The sequence below is a fragment of the Hippocampus comes genome, unplaced genomic scaffold (genome assembly GCF_001891065.2).
Source record: "Hippocampus comes isolate QL1 unplaced genomic scaffold, H_comes_QL1_v1.1 scaffold259, whole genome shotgun sequence".
Classification (NCBI taxonomy): Eukaryota; Metazoa; Chordata; class Actinopteri; order Syngnathiformes; family Syngnathidae; genus Hippocampus; species Hippocampus comes.
This window is the reverse complement of record NW_017805147.1, coordinates 38034-61377: the sequence shown is the minus strand read 5'-3', so window position 1 is coordinate 61377 and position 23344 is coordinate 38034. Positions and strand designations below refer to the sequence as shown.

The following is a 23344-nucleotide window of genomic DNA, read 5'->3' as shown; positions in this document are numbered from 1 at the left end:
TAAACATCCATTTCTGTTCTTCCCATTGTACGCAACAAAAGCAAAAATGTTTTGGTCTTGCTTTATACAAGTCATATTTTAAACAATGTCCGTGGGGACAATTTAGTCATCTTGGCTGTTTCATCTGAAGATGTTTGAGATGAATACCTATTGAAAGCTTTTTATTTTGGTTTCCTTGGCAATATGCTGTTCGCAAAGAAAAGCTCTTTTTGTCGGACAAAACTTTGCACACTCACACACATCAGGCCTGGCATAAAATAAAACTTTTTTATATCCAAGTATTCAATGACTTGAATTTCACCAATGACGCAAGAAGTTCGGAGACAAACGTACAGGAATGATTTTGCCATTTTATTTTTTTTCTTCACATTATTGCTTTACAGTAAAATGCATTGGTTGGATATGTCCAGTATAGCAAGACAATACATTCATATAAGTTATACGGTATATTTTTTAGTTTTTTTTTTTTTAATAGTAACTAACTTTACATTAGACTTTTTTTTTTTGTTCATCAGTTATTGTTGACAACTCCCACATCACATTGAGCTCACAGTGCATCAGGTCGCATTCAATGAACGAAATACACACGAGTCCTCTCGTGTTTTCATCACCTTTCCACAGCGTGTGCGTGATAGTTTTGTACATTTGGACTGACATCCACTCTGCATCAAATAATTCTCCCCGCCCCCTCCCATCTTCTTCTTCCTCCAGAAAAAAAAAAAAAAACAAAGAAAAAGACTTGCTGACAAACGCAAGCTCAACAACAAGTTAAGGAGGACAAAATTCCAACCCGGCAACCAAGATAGGACCACACAGAGCAGCCTAAAGAACAAAAGAAAAACTAATTGCACATTTGGACTCCAAACGAGTACAATAAGGTGTATCTACAGATTGGGCCCTGTGTGGTCACCTCCATCAAGCATAGAAATGGACGAGCATCTTCAAGGAGGCGGCGTTCCAACTCTCCCAAGTGCTCTAATCCAGGTCCTCAAAAAGTGACAAAAGTCCAGACAAAACATTACCGATCCATCGCGTCGCTCGTTTTGGCCCTTTGTGGAAAAGGGGACCATAGTGTCCATCCTTTGGCTCAGTTCGACAGCAATCACAAAAAAAAATGTAAAAAAAAAATTTTACAAATGACAAAGCACACCTGTGAGCTCACACATCGAGTACTAAACGAACAACATCATCATGGCGACCTGGCAGGGGCCTCGTGTCACGCACGCGCACACAAGTCATGACATTGAGATTGCATATACAAGTGCCGGCCGACATATGTGGCACAGGAATATCACCCCCTACCCACCAGTTTTTGTCATAATTTTCCGTAGCTCGGCTCATCACTTGCAATTTTGCAACAAATTGCACGGTAGCTGCCGATTTTTTAATTCTTTTTTTTTTTTACTCTTTGTAAAACTGGACCAGGCGGTTGCCATGGAGATGCCTGATGGACACAAGCAGCCTTTGCGCTGTGCTTGAGGGAGGAAGGGGAACACTGCATTTAACATCCCAGCATGCACTGCGGACAAGAGGCGGGTGTGCTCATCGTAGTCTCACACACACACACACACACACACACACACACACACACACACACACACACACACACACACACACATTCGTATCTCACACACACGCGCACCAAAGGAAGCACTAGTTGATTCAGAATGAGAGGATGGCTCTTAAAGTGCAGTATCTACATACAACTCATATCAACACGATAGCCCCCCCACCAAAGAGCTGTCCCTGATCACTGGTGGCTGTGGTTGGCCCCCCCCCCCGCTTACTGGCCAGGGGGGGGGGGGGTGGTCTAGCAGACAGTCAGCATCGAGATAGCCGTCTAGTTCCTTTGTCTCAAAAGTTGATGGCAAAAATCAAATCAAAATCCATCCCACTGATCTGAAGATGGTTGATTTGAGTGAGCGCTGAGGGTGTTCAAATCTCCATCCAGCACAAGAAGTCATCTGCGTAAAAAGTTGTTTCGAGTGGGTTGCAACATGCTCTCCCTCTGTCTTTCACAAAAAGATGGAGGGATTCTTGACCAAAAAAAAAAAAAAAACGAATTACAAAAAGAAATAAATTGTGGACAGTTCGATGTTGTGCAGTACAGTCTCAACTCAAAAATTCGGTTTGCCATGATGCTTCCCAAACAGTCCTGAAAAAGTTGTTTCTTTTTTTTTTTTTTTTAATCAAGTGAGGTGAGAAAAGTTTGCAGGCGGTCACTGAGGGATAGAGTTTGTAGTTCCTTGCGTCAAGTTGGTAGCTGCAGGAGGGAAGCTGCCAAGGACAAGACCCTCGTCTTAGGGGCGCAAAAAAAAAAAAAAAAAGTGTGTGCTTTTCTCTTTGGGTCCTGGAGTTCTCAGTAAACCTTGTGAGGATTCTGTCAACATGAAAGAGTGACGACATGGTGACAATGGGTGGGTTGGAGGTGGGGGGGGGGGGCAGAATTAAATTCTGGAGTCCCCCACCGCAGACAGCTAAAGGCGTGCTAAATGGATGGACGAAATAGACAGGTGGACAGCAGTACTGCAGGAACAGGCAATCCTCGAAATGAGTATCAAGGACTGGCACTGTGTGAGCGAAGATTCGATGCAAAATGACTCAAGTGTGCCACCGCATGGACACACTTGGGACTACACAGACAACGTGGGGGGGTGGAATCACATAGGTCCAGTATTATTGAAGGGAAGGGTGGGACTTTGGGGCTGTGAGGATTGTTTTGGTGTCCGGCTGCTGCTGCTACACCGCATGTTAATCCTCAAAGCACATAGGCAAGTTGACAAAAGTGAAGACGTTGTATTCGATCATGACCGAGAAGCAGAGGAAGACGGCGTACAGGACCAGAACATATAGGCCCAGCTTCAGATCCAGACGCCACTTGTTCAGGTGAATGCCCAGTACCTGTTTGCGGTGCAAAACAAACGACTAGGTCAGTTTCATTCCCAGGGCGTTGACTCAATTGCGATTAATTCAATGCCCACAGAACGAGAAGCGGAAAAAAAAACCACTCACTGTGAGGGCTACAGATCCCAGCAGAAGCACCACCGAATACACAAGCCCTCGACTGTTGATCATCACCTGCAAAAGACGAAACAGTCTCACTTTAGTGCCATCGCGTAAGTCCAGCAAACACTCGCGGTGGCGCAAAACAGAGTGAATGAAAGAAACAGGCAAGCAAGCGGCACCTCCGATCCGTAGTCAACACACATGGTTTGGAGCGCCCAGGGGACGCCCAAGCCCACGAGGATGTCAAAAACGTTGCTCCCGATAGTGTTGGATACGGCCATGTCTCCCAAGCCTGAAACACACCACGCAAGTGTGGACATGAGAACAGATATGAGCAACGCTACGACAAGTGTATCTCGAATGTACAAATTCCCGGAAGCATTTACGGCACATCGGCGTGGTCATGACATTTTATACACAGTCCGCGTGGAGATGTATTATTAAATTCGACGCAGAGGGATTGGGGTGGGGCGGGGGGGGGCATCTCAACATTTTTGTATGCTGGGGAGGGATTAAGTTTAGCCTGTGCTGTTATAGTGGAAGTTACTGAGTGTCTTTGCTGCAAATGCATGTGCACATGCCCGGAACCGAAGCAGTCCTTAAACTATTTATTTTTATGGGTGATGTTGCGAAATGAGTTTGGGGGGGGGGGGGGGGGGGGGGGGGGTTGACCTTGACGAGCCACGATAAGACTGGCGATGCAGTCGGGGACGCTGGTGCCTGCTGCCAGGAAGGTGATCCCCATGATGACGTCGGGGATTCCCAAAGTGTAGCCAATGATGGTCACCTGCAAAGAGGGCAGGAACTCTTAATAAGCCATTCTAGACTTAACGGATAATTTTTCGACATTAACGTTCCGTCATTGTCATCCATTATCACCGACTGGTTGTGCAGTAAAATGATGATCTGAATCTTGATTGACACCAATTTGCGCTAGGCTCATTTTGGTTTCATGTCATCAAAACATTCGAGACACCTGATCGTATGACAGTGCGGTCAAATAACACCAAAAACAACAATACATACACAGAGTGCCAAAAACTTACCATCCAGACCATCAGGTAAGAGAAGACTGCGATCCAGACGGTTGAGAGGATAAAGGAGAGCATGAAGCATCTTTCCCAGCGTGGCTTCCCGCAATTTGGGACGGTGAAGAACAACAACAGAAGCAGCGGCCATGAGATCAGCCACTTGATTTTGTTGCCACAGCCCTCTGCAAAACACAAAGCATTTCGGTCGTCTGTGTTTTCAGTCGCTCACGAGAGCGAAGGGGTCAATTATGTCACGACCGTCCCGATCGGCCACGTACTGGGAAGACCAAACGGGGAGATGCCGCTTTCCTCCTCCTCCTCAGTGGGTTTGTCCTCGGGTACGTTGCCGTTCTCGATGTCCGTCTTGCCGTCAATCACTTGCGTCTCCATGCCATTGGCTGCCTGGACCAACTTCTGGCGCTTTCAGAAGAGAGACACTAAATCCCGGGCACACGGCGTCCACGTAGAAACGGGACAACGCCAGTCTGCCACAACTCCCGTGTGTACCTCTGTGATGATGAGGCGGCTCGCCATGCGCAAGCGGGTCTTGGGTCCAAAGTGGCTGGTGACCATGATCCGCAGGCCCGCTTCGGGGAAGCGGAACTTGGACGGGCTGGCGTTCATGATCTCGTCCACCATCACCACCGAGCCGCGGCTGTAAGCCTTGGTGGGCTTCACTGGAGTCGCGGGGTGAAGACGGTACATTTGACATCGTGTAAAAACAGCAAAGAATGACTCCCTGGCACATTACGGCTCCTCTGCCAACCAAAAGATTACTTTTTTTTCCCCAACTTTGCCCTCGTTAGTGTAATTTGGACTCATGCATGCAAGAAGGCGAATATATTAAGTGTGTAAACATTTCTTGAATTCATTACCACTTCAGTCGGGAGCGTGCCGAGAGAGCAGCAGCGGAAAAGTAGGATGCAACACAAACAGAGCGGCACAGCATCGCTGACAACAAGCAGGAGCAAGTTTAGTAAGGCTAAACAGACAGGCGGCGGGTTAGATCCAGTCAGTAATCACAGAAATTAGTGAAGAACTAAGACAAGTGGCTCAAAAGAATGATAAATGTTATTGAAGTATTTTTTTTTTCAAGAAAGTTGCAATCCCATGACACTAAAATATGACAAAAACTTCAACAGGAAGCTCGACTTGACTTTGCGACGTTAGCGTGGAGAATGCTCATTAACTGCAAGTGGACTTCATGTATTGCTTTTGGCATTCTTAACTGTCATTCAATCGTAATAAGAAGTTAACCTTCACGGAGCAACGGTGCGTACTCGCCATTCACAGATGACACTGACGAAAACGGCCATCGCAACGTGTACCCGGGAGGCGAGCCGCTTCGGCAACGGTACCCACGGCTGATTGCGCCTCCGCCTTACCTTTCTCTTTCCACACTATATGACTTCAGACAGCATTCTCACGCACGCCTTAGCATCTAATTGAATAAAAAGCTTCAGAAGTGAAGAAAAATGAGGGGCCGCGGGTCATTCACAGGCAGTATATTAAGAGCGGTTAATGTAATACAGTTCATTGGGATCACAGCAAGTGGAAGTTTGCCAATCTTTAGAGAGAATTAAAGCGTCTCGCCCAGTAGAGAGAACGAATCAGATGAAGCAATTGTGAAAGCAAGTTGAGCAGAACAGGAGGCGAGATGAAAAGCCACATGACCTCCCGCGGAGGTTTTGCCAAAGAAAGTCACATTTCCTCAATGATGTACATGTCATGGGGCCAAGACGAGGCCGCTTCCTGTTGTCCCTCGCCGCCTGTCTGATTAACCTTACCTGTGGCCAGCAAAGGCACTGACGGGTCGTCATCCCAACAATAAGGCGCATTACCGTCCTCCATCTCACTGCTGGTGGCCGCGTTGCCGTTGGCCACGTTCTTCTTGGAGCTCCCCATGAAGAAAGCCTGCATGCTGGAGTTGAATCTGGGGAGGGAGGCGCACAAGAGGATCGGTCAGCGGAGATCAAAGACTTGTTTTGAAATATATTCAGGAGCTAAAAAATCTCTCGTTTACTCTGTTAACAGCCGTAGCATGAGAGGACCTACTTTGCACAAAATGTGCATTACAAATGCACACAAAGCCTGAAATTGGCTTCACAGGGTTCGGCCACAAGACTCATTTTTTTTTACCTCCCCATGTATGAAAGTTTACCCACATCAGAGGAGACAAGAATATGTCTATTGTGTAATCTGGGGGGTATCAAAAATGATTCATTTTTATTTTATTGCAGCATGAATGATGATTTGAGAACCATACTCGTGAATAAAATGTTCAGGATGTGCAATTACTTTCTTATAATCCCATGTGAGTTAGGGCACTTTGGTGCATGACATGTCAATAAATGTATCAATCCATATGACAATGACAAAGCTAAGAACACGAGACAGCACAAAAGCCGCTCTGTTTCTGGTCATTTCCGGCTCAACAGAACCCAATGTCCTCCAAACGGTTTGTAATGCAACGTGATTCCATTTGGCTTTGGTTTCAGAGCCTTCTTTGTTGTTTTTCGCCCCTTTCAAAAGGCATTCCGATTCTTTGCTGCTGTTCTTCAGACTCACGCCGTGCTTGAAATCAGTCCCCCATTCACGATATAGCGCACGACGTATTCCTGCAAAAGCCGTTTGAACGTGTTGCGAACATAAGCCACTCCCTATACGGTTTCCCCACAATGCGCCTTGGAAATTAAATTGATGAGTCATGCCCATTGCTAAATAAAAGAAAGGAACCAAGTCGTTTACCGCCGCGTGAAGGGGCAAACTGCCATTCAGAAACGGTACCGAGGCGTGCGCTTGCACACAAGGTGCCACGCGTAAAAATTGATGAGCTTTGGCAGATGTGGCGGTCTTGTGACGGATCTGTTACTTTGCAAAAACCCGAGCCCTTTCATTGCCAAGCGCTGCACTTTATGAAGATGAAACAGGCGATTAAAATTAAATGTCTGAGGATCTAGCGTACAAGGTGAGTCAGAAATATTCCAGGACTGGTGCCACAAAAGATATCGTATTTCAACGACAAACTTTGGAGTTTTCTCTGTCGGTGTGGGACAGACAATGCCGAGCATCCGGCGGTTCCCTGCAGAGATCAACCTTCCTACGTAGCTGACTTGGGGACCAATCTTGAAGTGGATGACATCAAGATGGCTAGTGATGACGCCACTGGCCGAAGAATCCTTCCAGGAGTACGTGAAAGCGTGGCAGAGAAGGCTGCGAATGCGCATTAGACTTCAGGGATGACTTTGAAGGGAAGGAGCTTGGATTTAAAATCTATCTTTTGGGCCATTTGTCACGGAACCTTCCCGGCACACCAAATAGAAAACACGAGTGGCTCTTGTGAACAGAGTCGGTGGCCCCTGTTAACTCCTACACAGTGTTGAACAAGCAGGGGGTGGGTGGGGGGGGTTAAAAGGATTTCAGCAACTTGGCCAAATTTCCTCTTTGAAAAATTACAGTAAGTGCAAACGGTGTGAATTATTTATGTCGTAACAACCACCCTTCGCAACGTTGCACAAGCTTGTTTATTTTAATTGCCGTGTCGTGTTGGAGTTGGAAACAAAGCTGCTCATTTAGGAAAATTGCACTTCAAAACAGATTTCTCTGGTTTGACCTCTACTGTGCATTTTGTTTAAAAAAAAAATGGCGGTTCTGAGTGGAGAGGAAACACCTCCATGCAACCTCCATTTTGAAAGGAATAACTTAAAATGACCAGTGGATATTTTAGGAGGGGGGTGCCACATGACAGCATCCCCTCGGTAAATTGTGTCTTGCCTACAGAATGAAGAAGGAGAGAGGAATGATCCGGTTAAGCCGCTGCTCTTTAGGGCCGCATGGAGCGGAAGATTAAGCCTGTGGTGGCAGCGAGAGCGAGCGGGCTGCTGCCTCCGCTGCTGAGAGTGCAACACAGATTACCAGCTGGACCCAGACAGACGCACACGCCATGGCGGCGGCTTGTTGCATCGGATCACACACGCGCCTCAGTCTATATTTTAACATTGAATTAAATTTTTTTGCATGATGAGATGACCTCTGTTGTCCCTGAATGGGTTAAGGAGGGGGGAAAAATACTTGATTCAATAATGATAGCATTCTTTTGGAAAGACAAACTGACAATATCTGTGATGAAGGAAAAACAAGTCCAATTACATTTTTTTTTTATTCTTATCATGACCATGATATCCTACAGGAGCTTGAAGTAATGTCGCTATGTTCCCCTTTTTTTACCACCATCACGATCTCAGAGTGTCAGCACTTTAGTTTTATCGTCGGTGCGATTGATCGCTTAAAACCCGAAATGAGGATCGTTTTCATCGGTCATTTTGATAAGCGCTGTTGGCACCACATGGAGACCGATCGTCATAAAACGCACGGCGGTCGTCGACGTTGACGTGCTTTCAAGATCAACAGTGCTAAATGCAATATCCTGAATATCGACTGACTGGTAGCACATCGCAGTCAAAAGGTTTAAATGTTGCCCGAGAGCCTGCAAACTGACTGAGCACTTACTTCATGACCAGAATGTATCCAGCATACATAACCACCAGCACTAAACTCTCCCACCTAAAACAAGATAAAAAAATAAAAAAAATAGGTTAGAATCGCCATGAGCTACAACCACTTACGGTAACCTCAAGCAAAAATCCACTCTCATACATGTAGGTACATATCCTTTTCTATAAAGTTTAGTTCTATTCTAATTATATTGTACATGACACGCGGCGGTGTTTTGAGGCAGCAGTAGTGCACTCGGTGAGAACTTTGTACCGGGGTTCCGAGGCTGAAATCAGCAATTAATGGATAAAAAGGGACTACAGCCTCTGTGGCAACTAATTAAATGATTGAGGTTTTTTTTTTTTTTTTAGAGGGGGAGTAGAAGCGCAGAACATTTCTTATCAAATCGCTCCCAGATTTGGAGATAAGATTGGGATAAAGAAAAAGGAACTTTATAAAAAGAAAAAAGAAGCTCAAGTAATGAATATTTATCAGCTTTTTTTTTCTCCGCCCCATCACTACTTGAGGTAGCGCAGACTGCTGAGGCAGTTTCTTTTGAAGAGTCTGCCTGAAATAAGCGATTCATAATCAATAATCAAGCTGGAAACACCATGCTAACCTTTAACCTTTAACCACAATTACTCATTGAATGGCATAACATTTTGGGGGCGGGGCATGGCTTAGGCTGAAATGAGCAATACCTGCACATAAAATCATGACAATTCCCGATAAATAGGCGCAAATTGAGGTTGTGTCATTTGACTCACCACACAATCTTCTCGTCATAGATGAACTGCAACGTGTAAGGTGGGGAAAAAAAACAAAAAAACATTACAAGTTGTCGAATGTAACGACGACATTCATCAATGAGTCCAACTTACTGCAATAAGAGCGATGACAGACAGGATATAATAGAAGGAATCTCGAAAAACTGCCCACCAAGTCAGCATCACCACCTACGAGGTGCACAGAAGATACAAGATTTCATGCCAGCACTTGAGCGTTGGCTCCATTCTCTTCAAGTCAACCAGAGATGTTTTTATTTTCAATCAAACCTCCACAAGAAAACCATCTTAAGAGGGCATTTGTCCGTGAACAGTGAGGACGCAGATGCACTGGGTCCCCGAAACTCACAGGTTTGAACGCACGCACACACCTGTCCGGCGAAGATGCCGCACACTCCGATAATGCAAAGGATGTTGAAGACGGCCGAGCCAACAATGGTCCCTACCCCCACGTCTCCGTGGGTGATGAAGACACCTGCACAAAAGAAGGCAGCCTATCAGGATTGCTGGTAACACCAACCGTGTGTGTGTGTGTGTGTGTGTGTGTGTGTGTGTGTGTCTACCAATGACTGAGGCAAAAAGCTCGGGCGCAGAGCTGCCAGCTGCCATGAAGGTGGCGCCGGCAACGTCTTCACTAAGATGTAGTTTCTGCATGAAAAGAGCGGATATGGTGATGTGATAAAAAAAAAAAAAAAAATTAAATGGCAGCCTTAATTTAGATAAAATCTTCACTAAGATGTAGTTTCTGCATGAAAAGAGCGCAAATGGTGATGCGATTAAAAAAAATTAAAAATGGCAGCCTTAATATAAATAAAGCCCTAAATGCCCCCAAAGTACCTCACATATCTTCTCCAGTGATGTCACAAAATACTCGTCACACGTGATGGCGAGTGCCAGGAACATGTAGAGGGCCTGCGGTCACAGGCAGTGGAATTCAAATCGAGGACATTTGATTTAAATAGGATTTCAATTCATGAAAAAAAAATAAATGTTGCCATGTTTGAGGCAAATGGCACTATCGTGCATAGTGCAAATGAAGCATTTACACTGTCAGAAGCACCAACCGAGAAGTTTAATAATTTATTCACTCATTCTCTTCATTTTATAGTATTTTTCTTGGCATCAACAGTACATGGATGTTGGTCACAAGATGTTTTTTTTTTACAAAAATTAATAAAACCCACAGTGAGAAAATGTCAGTCCAAGAGATTTTGCTGCAGATGATCATATTTCCTTCATACAGTTTTTGCAGTCCTACAAGCACCCAAATAGCCCGCTATGAAAATACCCTGCAAACTGGGTTAACACATGAATCATTAGTGAGCTTATCAAGACAAAGACTGAAAATGACCCTCATAAATGCATGTCCACGCATAATGATATTTGTCTAGCGATGCCACTTTGTTGAAAATAGGCGCAGAGCAAATTGTCAATTAAATGATCTTATTTACTCAAAGTCTGTAGCCAACAATTTACCATAAACGTGTTTAGATGTCATCATGGGAGAATAAAAGCATGAGGGTTTCGTGCTCACGCTCCCGTGGGGGCTCGTGGGGTGGGATGGAGGGGGGGGGGTGTCAGGCGGCCTATTTCGGTAGCTGAGGTTGAATTGATAAATTATAGATCAGGTGAGAGAGGAGCATGGTTTGTGCTGCTGTGCTCTATGCTATCCACAGGGGGCAGCGCAGGCACAGCAGAGCTGACAGCCTACGTCAAGGGAAACATATTTTCAGGGGAGGCAAGTGGGGGGAAAAAAGCAAGGCCGGCCGTATCTCGGTCTTGAAAGTCATCTTTTGATAATGAACAGTCGTATTCAGGTTTAGGGATTTGTAGTTTTAAAGCTAACCTGGCGCTTAGGTTTGCCTTTATTTTTTTAACAGAGCCGGTCTGTGTTTTCACTGCGATGAGGTGACATTACTCCTCGGCTTCCGTAGTTAAGTGCTTAACCATATTTTGAGAGTGAGGTAGCGGTATTATACTACACTCGCACTTGCAACTTAAAACGCTTTTTTATTCGAATTAAGAACAAAGAAGGTCAAAAGACATGATTCCAACACAGTCGTGCTATTTTGTAAGAAACCAATAATTCCCCCATTATTGTTGTGTGGTCCACTGTGCACTTATTTGGACCCCAAAATATTTATTTCCAACAACTACTATGTCTTTGATCATCTAGCTCTGTGAGCGATGTATGTAAAAGGCAGAGCAATTCAATGGTCTTGCACTAGATGACAAAAGACAAGTGAATGTTTGGTCAAAACACTACGTTGGTGGGGAAAAAAACGAGAATACAGTTACTTGTGCACTAGTGAACAAGTCCTGTGGCTCAAACCTTAAGGCAAAGTATTATTTTTTTTTAAGTGATGTTCTTGTGTTCACAATCCAAATGTGGCACATGACAGGAGTAATAAATGAAGTCATTCACTAAAATGACTTATCTTTATTTTTGTCTCAGCACAATCATGACTCAAACCAACATGGAAGTCACCATGAGCGGGCTGAGAATTACTTTAAATACTTAATGAATATTTAGGAGGACTTCATTTCCAACACTCCGGGATATACAATTAATATTTGATAGCCGTCGCTTGCACGCTGCACATTAGCCGTGTGTGCAATTTATGGCCTGCATGAGTAGATTTGATTTTAGCGCTGCAAGTTCTAATTTGCCAAAATGATTACAACACTTTTGCTTGACTGCCCCAGCCCGCCCATAAAAGAAAAAACAAAGCACTTTAACATTGACCACTGTGTTGTACAGACGTCATTTGTAAGTAAAACCTACAACAGCTTTAAAAAATTTCTCATGGGCTTATCAAGTTGCTGTTTTTGCTGTGATGGGTGCAGGTGCAAAACGAAACTTCGAAAGATTGTTTGTCTCACCGCTGCAATGTGCAGGAGGATCGCGCCGCTCTTTCGCTCGTTGTTGGTGAAAAGGTCATCGGGGAACTCGTGTATTGCTGGGGAGAGAGGAAATGTCACAGTCAACGCACGACATCGGCGGCATGACAGTAAGGCACGTGTCCACCGCCATCATCGCCCGGCTCCTCTTCCTCCCTTCCCCCGCTGCACCCCAGACCACTTGTGTGACATTGTGACGGGTCAGCAGACCTTCATGACCTCACCACCCTGGATCACGATGACGGCCCTTCAAGGCCTGGATATATTATGCAACAGGGTCAATGTTCTTCACAACCTAACTGGTAAATACAATCATGAAAAAAAAAAAAACGCCTTGACGATCTCATATCAAGCCATTTTGAAAAGGAGGGGCACTCATTTCCCCAAACAGAACCTCAAAAGTTCGCAAATACATGCATAGAGCAATGCCCCTGCAGCTACTTCACTTGAGGCGACAATAAGCAACAGCGATCTTCTTTGAGGCAAATTACTTCAATGTTTACCGTCGGGTCAGGATGGATACGTTGCGGTGTGGTGACAGCGTAAAATGAAATAAAAGGCACGTTTTGGGACCTGGTCACATATGGACTCAGGAAGTGGAACAGGGCTCACCTGAGACTTCACTCTGCTGCATCTGTCCTAACCTCACTGTTGCGAGTATGAGCGTGCATGGATATGGAAATATATATTTTATACTCAGTGATGTGTGTGCACACATGAATGAAGCCGACAAGCATTTGCAACGCTGCGGCAAATGTAGCATGATCATATAACATCTATTCTGCAGCCCCTCTTTCTTCACTTGCTATCAAACAAATGAAAAACAATTTCTGACTGCGCGTTTATCAACATAGAGTCAAACACTTCAAACCCATTATTTTCCTGCAAACAAGGACTTTGTGAATTTTCACAAGCAGCAAGTGGCCAATTCGATCATTCAACAGCACAAATAGCACAACCCGAGTAGCCGTTGACAGCGTGCGACCGCCAAGGTGTTTGCACGTCAGCAGTGGTCACGTCCCAGTCCTCGGTGACACCTGAGCGGACAAGCGTGCGCCTCTCGCTCGGACACAAACACGCCGACGTTCTTCACCGCTCAAGGACAGACCAACACGAGGGGACGGGGACGACATAAGTGACGCCTTTAAATAGGCCGGCGACAACATTAGCATATGGACAGGCAAAGTCACTTTGCGAAGGAAAATAAGTCCTTGGGACTATATAAATTCATATTTCAAAGTCTGGCAAGACAGTTGGACTCTCCACCCCGACAAAAATCACCCATATCAAACTGTTTTCCTCCCTTTGTACAACACTGCAGCCACTTGAATAAATAAAATGGAGTCAATTCGTTTTTTTCAGTGCACCTTGCATTCCTTTTGAATGATTAGATTCAGTTAAGGGCAATAAAGGAGGAAGATCAGAAATGAAAGAGCAGCATGAGAATAGAAGGCCAAAAAAATATAAATAAAAGTCCTCTTGAGGAGAAGCTAAGCCACAAATCTAAAAATAGACCTCACGTTCTGTGTTCGGACATCTTTCTGGGCTGCTTATGCAAGAAATAACTCATTTTGTGTGCGCGTGTGTGTGTGTTCAGCACAATCCGCCCCCAAGCCCCCCCATCGGCTTCTTTTATCAGCTCATTATAAGACCACACAGACAGCTCACAAGAAGTTTGAAGATTTTATGAAACGACTCCGCAGCACAGCGATTCGAAGGACGTTGGTCCTCACATGTAAGTACTTTGAAATGTCCCTCCCCCCACCCTCTCCGGGCTAGGTTGGTTAAGATTAGAATAATTGTTTTCATTTAGTCATATAAATTAAGCTAAATGGGAATGCATGCGGTAAAATGTCATCAGAGTTTCCAAAATGTCAAACCTTTTCCCTTCATAACATATCCCATCATCCCTCATTGGCCATTTAGCACAATTTAATGGGTCCAATGCAAGAGTGGTCTTCGTTTCTATTGACCCTGCCAGGGATGAAGTCAAAAAAAAAAAAAAAAAAAAGTTTATTATTGTAAACGCAGATCAGATCGTATCAGATTAAGACTTCACTTCAGCCGAGTGTCATAATACGACAAACGGCTCTCAGTGCGATGATGCCGACTTAAAAAAAACAAAGCAAACCAGCCACTGGGATTCCTTTGTTCAAAATCGTGTAAGATAGCAGACACTGAATGTGTTGCATAATAGCGAGCTCAGCCTCCCATGAAGTCTTCTCTACGCTGCAGTCAAGTCTTGCGTACACAACTCAACTCCATACCACGTGCAATGTCTCGGACATTAACTTTCTGTCACACGGGGGAATCAAACCAGAATGCCGCAGCACCGTACAGCGTTATACTCGAGAGACGATAAGAGCTGAAGAATTCTTCTGGGTCACGATTGGCCAATTAGATAATTGCTGCTGCTCGTGTGTATCAAAACGCCATGTACGCAGTCTTGTATGGAGAACTACGAAAGCACGCACGCATACACACCATTATCCTCTTCCCTTGGCGGGTCAATACATCCACATGCTCGCGTCACATGTGGAGCGCTGCTCACATGTTCATTTAAGCACTCAGAGACACGCCATTCCACACGAACATGCACACAGTTAAGCATGAACTCCTGTTAGGTGGCGTTTGCGTACGATCGCTGAACGGGGCTGAAACCGTTGGGCCGCAAGGTTCACTGCTGTGAAATGACATGTTTTCAAATATGGGCTGGGGGGGGGCTCAAAGTTCTGAACTCCTGTTTCCAGGTAAGTACAGTATTGAACAGAACAAAGTTACAAAGGATTTGTAACCGCGCCGAGCTGAGGCCATGTTGGTCTTTTGAGCCAAAACAGCGCCTCTGCTGGTTGCACCTGAGCAATACACTCCACATTGTCTCAAATGTTTTCGGACCCCCCCCCCCGCCAAAAAAAATACATAAATTCCTCATGTCCAAACGACGCCATTTTCAACACAGTACCGCAGAGAAAATGCAGCACATCCAGCGATCACGCATCCCGGCATATTGACTGGACTGAGTCAAGCCTCATCCTGCCTGCGAGAACGGCGTCGCATTCAAGCGAGAACATCCATAAAAATGCACTTAAGACCAACATTAAATGGGCGGCAGCACCTTGCGAGGCTTCTATCAATAATGATAAGGAAAGTCAAGTGTGATCTATGCAGTGCGGTGAAATGGAGCCTCAGTAGGGCTGCCCGCTCAGCATATAAACACCCCCCCCACACACACACACACACACACACACTTCCAGCGATCCTTCTCATCCTTATCAACTTCCATCCATTTAAACCCAGCGCGTCCCTCTCAAGGGAGAAGCCCACTTAGTCAGCGCTCGGTCCACTGTGGAATCAACACAAGTTGATGACATGTTTCACGGTATTGCATTGAAGTCATACTTGTTTGGCTGCTGTGGATGCTTCCCGCAGTAAAACGCACAAAAGAGATTCTAAACAGTTCTTCGACTCTAAGCGCAGGACAAGCAGTTGGTACATTGCTGCTTTTGCAGGTCGGTACGCTTTTTAAAGATACACAAGTAGGGCTGATGTCATTGCAATTTATTTCTCTCCATTTTTATTGCGATGATTAAAAAAAGCTTTCTTTTTTTTTTTTTTGAAGGTTCTCTTCCCATGCGTTTTTTTTTTAACAAACAAGCAATAAATGAATCAGTAATCAGAACACTTGTTTTTGAAGGTTCTCTTCCCATGCGTTTTTTTTTTATTTTTTTTAACAAACAAACAATAAATGAATCAGTAATCAGAACACTTAGCACCAAAAGCGCTAACAAGGCTGCTGGAGAAATGGGCCACGAGTGACGTGACGAGACATGACTTGCGAGAACTCTTGGAATGATAAATTGCAGGAACAATCCGAGTGAGTCATGTGCTCCGCAACCGGTCAGAACAGACCAATCGGTTTTGCAACAAAGCGACACATGTGTCCATGGCGGCATTCTTTCTGAGATGATGCGAGTCATATGACTGACTCACGCTGACAAAACAGAGCGGTGCAAGGAGCGGGGGGGTGTTCTAAAGATTGAAGTGAATGAGGTGATGCGGAATGAGACGTTCAGTCTGGTGCACGAGGGGACTTTTTGTAAAAAAAAAGGGGGGCGGGGGCTGGATGATGGTAATCTTTAAGGATTAGGCTTCTGTTGAGGAAAATTTCCAGGATGCCAGTCATTCAATCAGTTGCCCGCGACTTTTATGCCGCAACAAAGAAAAAGTCACATGCTGAATCCGTTTATGAGTGTTGTAAAAAAAAAAAAAAACGTGCTTGGTGGTTGTGTTTCACAGTTGGGTACGACGACGCAGCTGATTTGAATAATTCCAGAGCGGGAGCAGAAATGAGGTAATAGCCCGTTGGGGCCCCGTCGGGCAGCTTGTGACACTTGAAATGACATCCAAATTGCCTGCGCCCTGCTGTTCTTCCATACTGTATGATAGACAAACAAAACAAATCCTCAAATTGACACGCACCCCATTTGGTTAAATAATTACTTGCTGTTGCTTGAAAACACTCTTTGGATGATTACGTCCGGAAGAATCGCCCGCGGGCCGCAATGAATCACTGTGACGTCTTCCGAAATAGAAACATTCGCTGCCGCACACGAAACAGTCGTACCACTTTGCGACTCGCGCCGAGAACACAAAACAGATGTAGTTGCAGATAGTCCAATGGAATAAGTATTTATAACCACGGATAAATCTGAAGGCATCCTGTTGTGGTTCAATCAACACGAGACTGGGTAGCCTTTGAGTGCCCATGGCGTCGCTCCAGATCAAGGCGAAGTCGCAACAAAAGTGAATCAAATCCCACATTTTCGCCAACAAAGTCATGGTGAATGGAAAAACAAAAAATAATTTCAGCATGGTATGGGCCATGTTTGAAAATGTCAAGGATTTTGACAGAGCAACAATTCCAAAATGTGTTTTGTTGCCATGAAAGATCTCATCTACATGTACAGCAATTCCTCATCTCAATTTGGGCGCGCTCGATGCTTCCGAACAATTTAGAGGCAACAGAGCAAGCTATAAAAACACATTACGGCCTATTTGGCTCTCATAAATAATCGCTGACAGTGATCAGGTAGCACCATTCAGTTTTCTTATGAAGAGTCTTGTGCTTGCTCAGCCTCAAAGCAGCACGAATGTCAAAACTAAAACGGTGTTGGCCGGCATACCTGGCGCCGAACAGTTCTTGGGCTCCGTTTCATTTTCGGCCACCGACGCCATGAGCCGCCTCCCCCAGTGCTCCGGATCGGGACGGTCCTCCATTATCATGCCGTGGCCTGCAGAGCAAACAAAAAGATTCCGATTTAGCGCTGCTTATGAGATAGTTTGAAAACCCCTTTTGCACTCAGGCGTATCACTAGTAGGCGTGAGGTAAGAGTGAACATGCAAACGGTTTCTGTTTTGAGGGACTCTCAAAAATCGAGATGGATGGTTGTCATTCTTAATCCCCGAAATGTGTCCTATGTGGATGTCCAACTTTTTTTTTTTTTTTAAATTTCTCCCACAAGAGTGCATCAAAAACGAAGCTGCCGCACACTTTTCTGCTCTTAAGCCTCTGTAAACGAGGACAAGCACTGCAGCCCTAAATATCTTACGTAAAATCGTACCAGCCCGCCTGGATGTGTTTTCAACTTGCCTTTTTTTTTTTTTCTCCATCATTTGTACCACACAAATGACACCTTTTTTTTTTTCTTTTCTCCATCATTTGTACCACACAAATGACATGAGGCCTCTGGCAAGATGAGAAAACTGTTTGCTGTGCGCAAAATGATGAGTCGATTTGGGTGACGTAAGGGCCTAATTATTGCTGCGCAAGAGCGTGCAATACAGCCAACCAGTCAGTCCGACTTCTGGCTTGTGAGGTCACGCAGATTGCGCTTGCAAAAGTCCACTCACATGACACGGTTATAATCGGCGCTTTCACCATGTGAAGGACACCGTGATGCCTCAGCGGGCCAAGCTGCCCTCTAGCCACAACTGAGGAAGCAAGGCATGAACAAATAAAGATATGGGTGACATCTGGACTTGAAAGAGTTGAAGAAACCGATTCGATGGAAATTTTGGCAAAGCGGGCAAAGCATACCTCGTGAAACGCGTTTGCCACTTTTGCCCGCCTGATGCAAAGGCTAATTTCCCAACAGAGGGACGATGCTTCCACCTCTTTGATGTTAACGCGCGCAGCAAATTATTTTCAGCATGTGACGGTTCTGAATTGTTTTCTTTTTTCCCCATTTCTGAATTGATTTCATGCATCGCCGCCATATTTGGCCGGAATATTCATAAGCACAGTATGGTTTAACATACCAAGTTGCTGACTAACCAATATTTCGATGTGACCATCAAGACTAACCCCAGTCATTTGGAGTATGTCGGACCACCTTGAATGAATTAAGTTGCTTTATGACCAATGTACTTGCCAGCCAATACACCCGTTGACTAAAGACATCAACTGAAAGTCACAGCAGTGACCACCATTCGCTGTTTATGTCTTCCGCCGCTGCCCGTAAAAACATTGCTCAAAAACCAATGCCATTTTTTTTTTTTTTTTATGTTTGTGAAATGTTTGATACACTGAATCTCTTAAAGCTCATATTCTTAGCGTAGCGGTGCCACTTCCTTCCATTTGCTAAACACAAGCCTGAGGATTTCAGCAGGCCGGTACGTTGGCGAGGACATCCTCAAGCTCGGTTCAATCAACCTACCGGGGGGATGCAGGGGGGGGTGGGGGACCAAGGCCAAACATGCGCCCATCAACCTTGCTAGGCTGCGAACACGTTCGCCTTCAGTCGTCGGACAACAAGAGCAAAAAAAGAAAAGCTCTGTCCATCACATCTCTCTCACACCCACATCCGCTTCAGGATCAGCATGCAAGGCGGCATGTCACGCCTCTGCCTTTTTTATGGCGGTGTATGACCCAGGAGAGGAGCATCAAATCTCATCCATCTGGATTATTCTGAACAATCAACACGCCACTATAAATCAGGCGAGTGCAAACAGGTTTTTCTTCAGACATTCTTGTTTGCCGACACCCCCCCTCATAGCCTTCGCCCCTTCCTCAGAAAGATCTATTCAATTAAATGGATCTGATTATGGCAGGCCTCGTGGGTTCAAAGGGGATTTCTGCTGTTCTCCCATAGGCCCACATGGCTGTCAAACTGCAGATGAAAAATTCCCGAGGCTTCTTTACAACAGTCCCGCCATGGCTACGACTGCGTAGGTCAGGTGTTTTACACGCACGCGCGTGCGTATATAAAATGCTGCCTTTGGAAATGAGAGCTTTGCACTCGCATGTATGAGATCATTGCAGAGTAATCATTTAAGCCTCTTGTTTTAATGTAATTAATGAAACTGTGGATTTCGCTGGAGATCTGCCCTACAGTGAGGAGAGTTTTCTGATGCTATCTGTAGCCCCCCCCAACGGAGGCTAAGTGGGTGCAGATGGACAGATCCCACGACACGGTCAAAAAAAAGAGCTTAATGAGAGCAGAGGCACTGAGCGCGTGTATGGACTACATTAGTGAAACACTGACAACAATTTGATACATGTGAGATGGGGTCGCTGTCAGACGACAGTGGGGTGTCTCATTTGTGGGAGCAGGGTCTTAGAAAATAGGGGGGGAAAAAGTCATATACATACGTTTGTCTAAAACGACATTCAAGGAAGACGGAAACCCATTTTATGTCAAAATGATAACCTCGTGGAGACATAGAGGGGTTTTTGATTATGTAAAAAGCAACTCCCGATGCACGAGAATATAATTCACACAACAATGTATCTTGAGACAAGGCGGTTGGGCAAGGAAGATCTCTGATTGGCTGACAAGTTTCTGCTAAAAAATTCCACAAAAATGGTGGCCACATTGATGTTGCTGCAAACTGCTTAACCTAAAATAGTGCAACTCAATCTAAAAAAAATTATTCAAATAGATGACAGAAACAATTGCTCTTTTTTCTGGCTACAAAGCTGCCACCTCCATGCCACCGTCCTGTCATTTTTGTTTTCTATAAATATCTTCACTTATGTGCTTTATCAATAGTAACACGAAAATTAGATAATTCTGGGGCTATTTTTGGAGAGCCGCGGATCAAATGCTTTTTTCAGCAATCTGTTTTTTTATTTGCACAGAAAAATTTGTGACCTCAGGAATAAGTGCGGGTTGACTGTATGCAAAATCTCTCAAATGATATTTATGACATTGTCCCCCCACCACTTCTTTTCTCCAAATCCAGGTCACATCTTGCAATGAGAGCACTGATGAAACACTGACACCCCCCTTGTATACGCGCATTGCCCACTAGTTCACCTCGGATCCCTGCTGTTTTAGCGGGATGCTCAACCAATATTCCCAAGGTTGGTGCGTGGATTACATAACGGCTGTGATGCTGCGTTTGGGATGCTCTGCATGTCAGTGTTTGCACAAGCCTAAAGGGAAGACTTTTGACATGAAAGGGGGGTGGGTCATGTGTAGAGAGTGAGGGACATCACACGCACCACACATGACTGCCCATCTCAATTACACTGAGGGGGGGGAATCACCATCCATACGTGTGCGTGTATGATGGGGGAGGTGCTGACCACGGTGCGCGGTAACAGTGGATCGTGCTGCAAAAAAAAAAAAAAAAAAAAAAAAAAATCCGACAAATCAAACAGATTCCCGGTCCCGTCGTGTGTGTGCATGTAAAACAGGAAGCGTGCGTGCGCCGTGATTACGCGCCTGTGCCTCCTCTCCAAATTAAAAAAAAAAAAATGTGCAAGCTGCCACGGGGCGCACACTGCGGCAATACGAAGAAACATCGTAAAAGGCAACCTCGGCGTAGTTCAATAAACACGAACGCATTCTAAGTTGGGTGGTTTTAGGACAGGCGGCATCAAGAATCTGCAGAGGAATGCAGCGGCGTTGCATTCAACGTATCGCGCCGCCAGATCGCATTTGTTGCGGTGCGTGATTATAATGCAGATATCGTGCGTCCATGTGTGCGTTTGTGTCGTCCAAGCACTCACCTGCTTTGGTCAACAGCGCCGACATGGTCCACGCCACTAAGAGGGCACTGCAGATGAAGCACACCTGTACAAACAGCATCTCCCTCCTTTTGCGAACTTTAAACATCTTCGCCATGATGCTCTTCTTCTTCTTCGGCGCCTTCACGGTGTCGTCCCGCTCCATGTCTCCTTCGTCCTCCGGCCACTTTTATTTCCCTAATTAGTTTATTTTCCTCGGTCGCCGTCCTTGAAATAAGTCGAAGAAAGCGCCCCTTTTTTTTTTTTTTTTCACAATGAACCCAGCTGAGATGAGGTCCTCATTTCAGTAGGACGACCATTTCATTTGGCGAGGGGATAAGAAAAGCGAGCAGGCTCCCACACCGGCGTGCATTTTGTCCCGTGGAGAGGAGCGGAGTGGAGTGTCGAGGGGGAAGGTTCAACCCAAAAAAACAACAACATTAAAAAAAAAAAGAGGCTGTCCTTTCTCCTCCTCGCTGTAGTTTGGCGTTTTTTTTTTCCCTCCAAAGACTCCAACGTCCCGTCATCAACGGAGGTTCGCTCAGCTGCGTGGGGAGCGAGTCCACGCACCTGCGCCTGATGCTCTGTGCGTGAGTGAGCGTGCGTGCGTGCGCGCGTGCGTGGTCGTGGAGGTAAATTGTCACATTCAGGCATCAGTCGTGCTCGTGCAGCAGAGTCTAACTCCTCCCTCCCTCCCTCCCTCCCTCCACATGGATTCGGCCCTCCTCCTACCAGGCCGACCTTCATCCACTCGCCCCCCCCCCTCCCCCCACCCCCAATCTCAATGAGACAGTGGGCTCCTCCATTGTCCACGATTGACACCAATTCGTCAATCAGCTGTCACGTTTTTAGAGATCAAAGCAAGGATTTGGAGCTCGCCGTCATGCCATTTGTGCAGGCAGCAAATCATCCAATCCTGTGTTATGAAACCAAAGGCCAATCAGTGGTTGATATGTTGAGAGGACAAAAAAAAAAAAAAAACGACATTGCCAGCACCTTGCCTTTTATGTGTCATACCGAGTCACTTGTGCGGGTCTTCGTGATGGACTCATATTGAAAAGAAACACACACAGCATTAAATTCTGAATCTACTCTCTCACCGACCTGCCCCAAATACACAGTCGCCGCTGCATGCGAGTAACAGAATGTTCAATAGTGTCTTATGAAACCAAAAGCCAATAATTCCCAGGTCCTGAGTTCATCTACCAATAACTAATAAATGGCCTTCAAGTTACCTGCCATCTGTATTTTTTGATATCGGGCTCAATAAGTGAGGTCAGACATCCTCGGCCAACCACCAGACGGTAATTTCTTCCTCCAGTGGCGTAGCACGACTTGCCAGTGCCCGTGGCAAGGAAAGTATTACGCCCCCCACCCCCTCCTCAATGTATGGACGAGCAATTTATAAGCGCCTTCCAACCTACACCCAAGGACACGTTGCAATAATTCAAAAGAAACTGTAAAGAAAATAAATAAATGAGATAGCTTTGGTAAACAAATTGTTTTTTATTTTTATATGTCTACTTCCTATACTTCCTTGCAAAAAAAAAAATGATGAAGTTGCTGGTGTAGACAGAGGTCACCTTAAGTGCCAAGATGAGAGGGGGGGGGGGGCTGCCTTGTCCTTCACTCAGAGCCTGTCAAGGCTGAACCGACATGTCAACTCTGCCACCCCCCACGGCTGCCCACTTAAAAACCGAGCAGCAGGAAAGGTAAAAAATGCTGTGCAATGCCATCTCCTGCAGACGAAAAGGTTACATAAGCTCAAGATCGGCCCTGTCAGGATGGTATCGGGCAGATCTCCCCCACCCCCCCAAAAAAAAAAAACACAGCACACCATCTCCAAACAGCATGCAAGACATCATGTGAAGGCTGCTATTAAGCATGGCTTCACATCAGGGCTTTTTTTTTTTTCCTTTTTTTTTTGGATGTCTCAGCAACTCTTGGCTTTATCCTTCAACCTCTGCATGCACATACTGTATAAACACAAATGCCCATCAACATGTGTGAGTCCATCCATGCCAGGGGATTACGTCCCTTCCGGGCCCTTGCCCACACAGCAGGCAGGCAATTGGGGACCAATGCCAGGGCCTGCTTACAGAGATTTAGCCACG

General features: G+C 45.4%; 1 protein-coding gene across 2 annotated transcripts; it reads right to left on the bottom strand.

Annotated features, from left to right (window-relative positions):
* Positions 1-330: 330 nt before the first annotated feature.
* Positions 331-21903, bottom strand: slc24a4b (solute carrier family 24 member 4b). Of its 2 annotated transcripts, none has more exons than XM_019867964.1 (17): positions 21234-21903; positions 17401-17508; positions 12200-12276; positions 10154-10228; positions 9880-9964; positions 9688-9791; positions 9413-9487; positions 9299-9324; positions 8547-8600; positions 5879-5970; positions 4545-4714; positions 4316-4451; positions 4053-4219; positions 3679-3793; positions 3186-3298; positions 3013-3078; positions 331-2901 (listed from the first exon to the last, which is right to left on the bottom strand). In XM_019867964.1, exons 1-17 carry the CDS (start codon positions 21394-21396, stop codon positions 2752-2754), a joined length of 1776 nt encoding a protein of 591 aa, XP_019723523.1. In that variant the 5' UTR covers positions 21397-21903; the 3' UTR covers positions 331-2751. The 2 variants fall into 2 exon arrangements, with proteins under 2 accessions (XP_019723523.1, XP_019723521.1); XM_019867962.1 differs by having other exon boundaries at positions 4316-4457; positions 21234-21902.
* Between the last annotated feature and the right edge of the window lie 1441 nt (positions 21904-23344).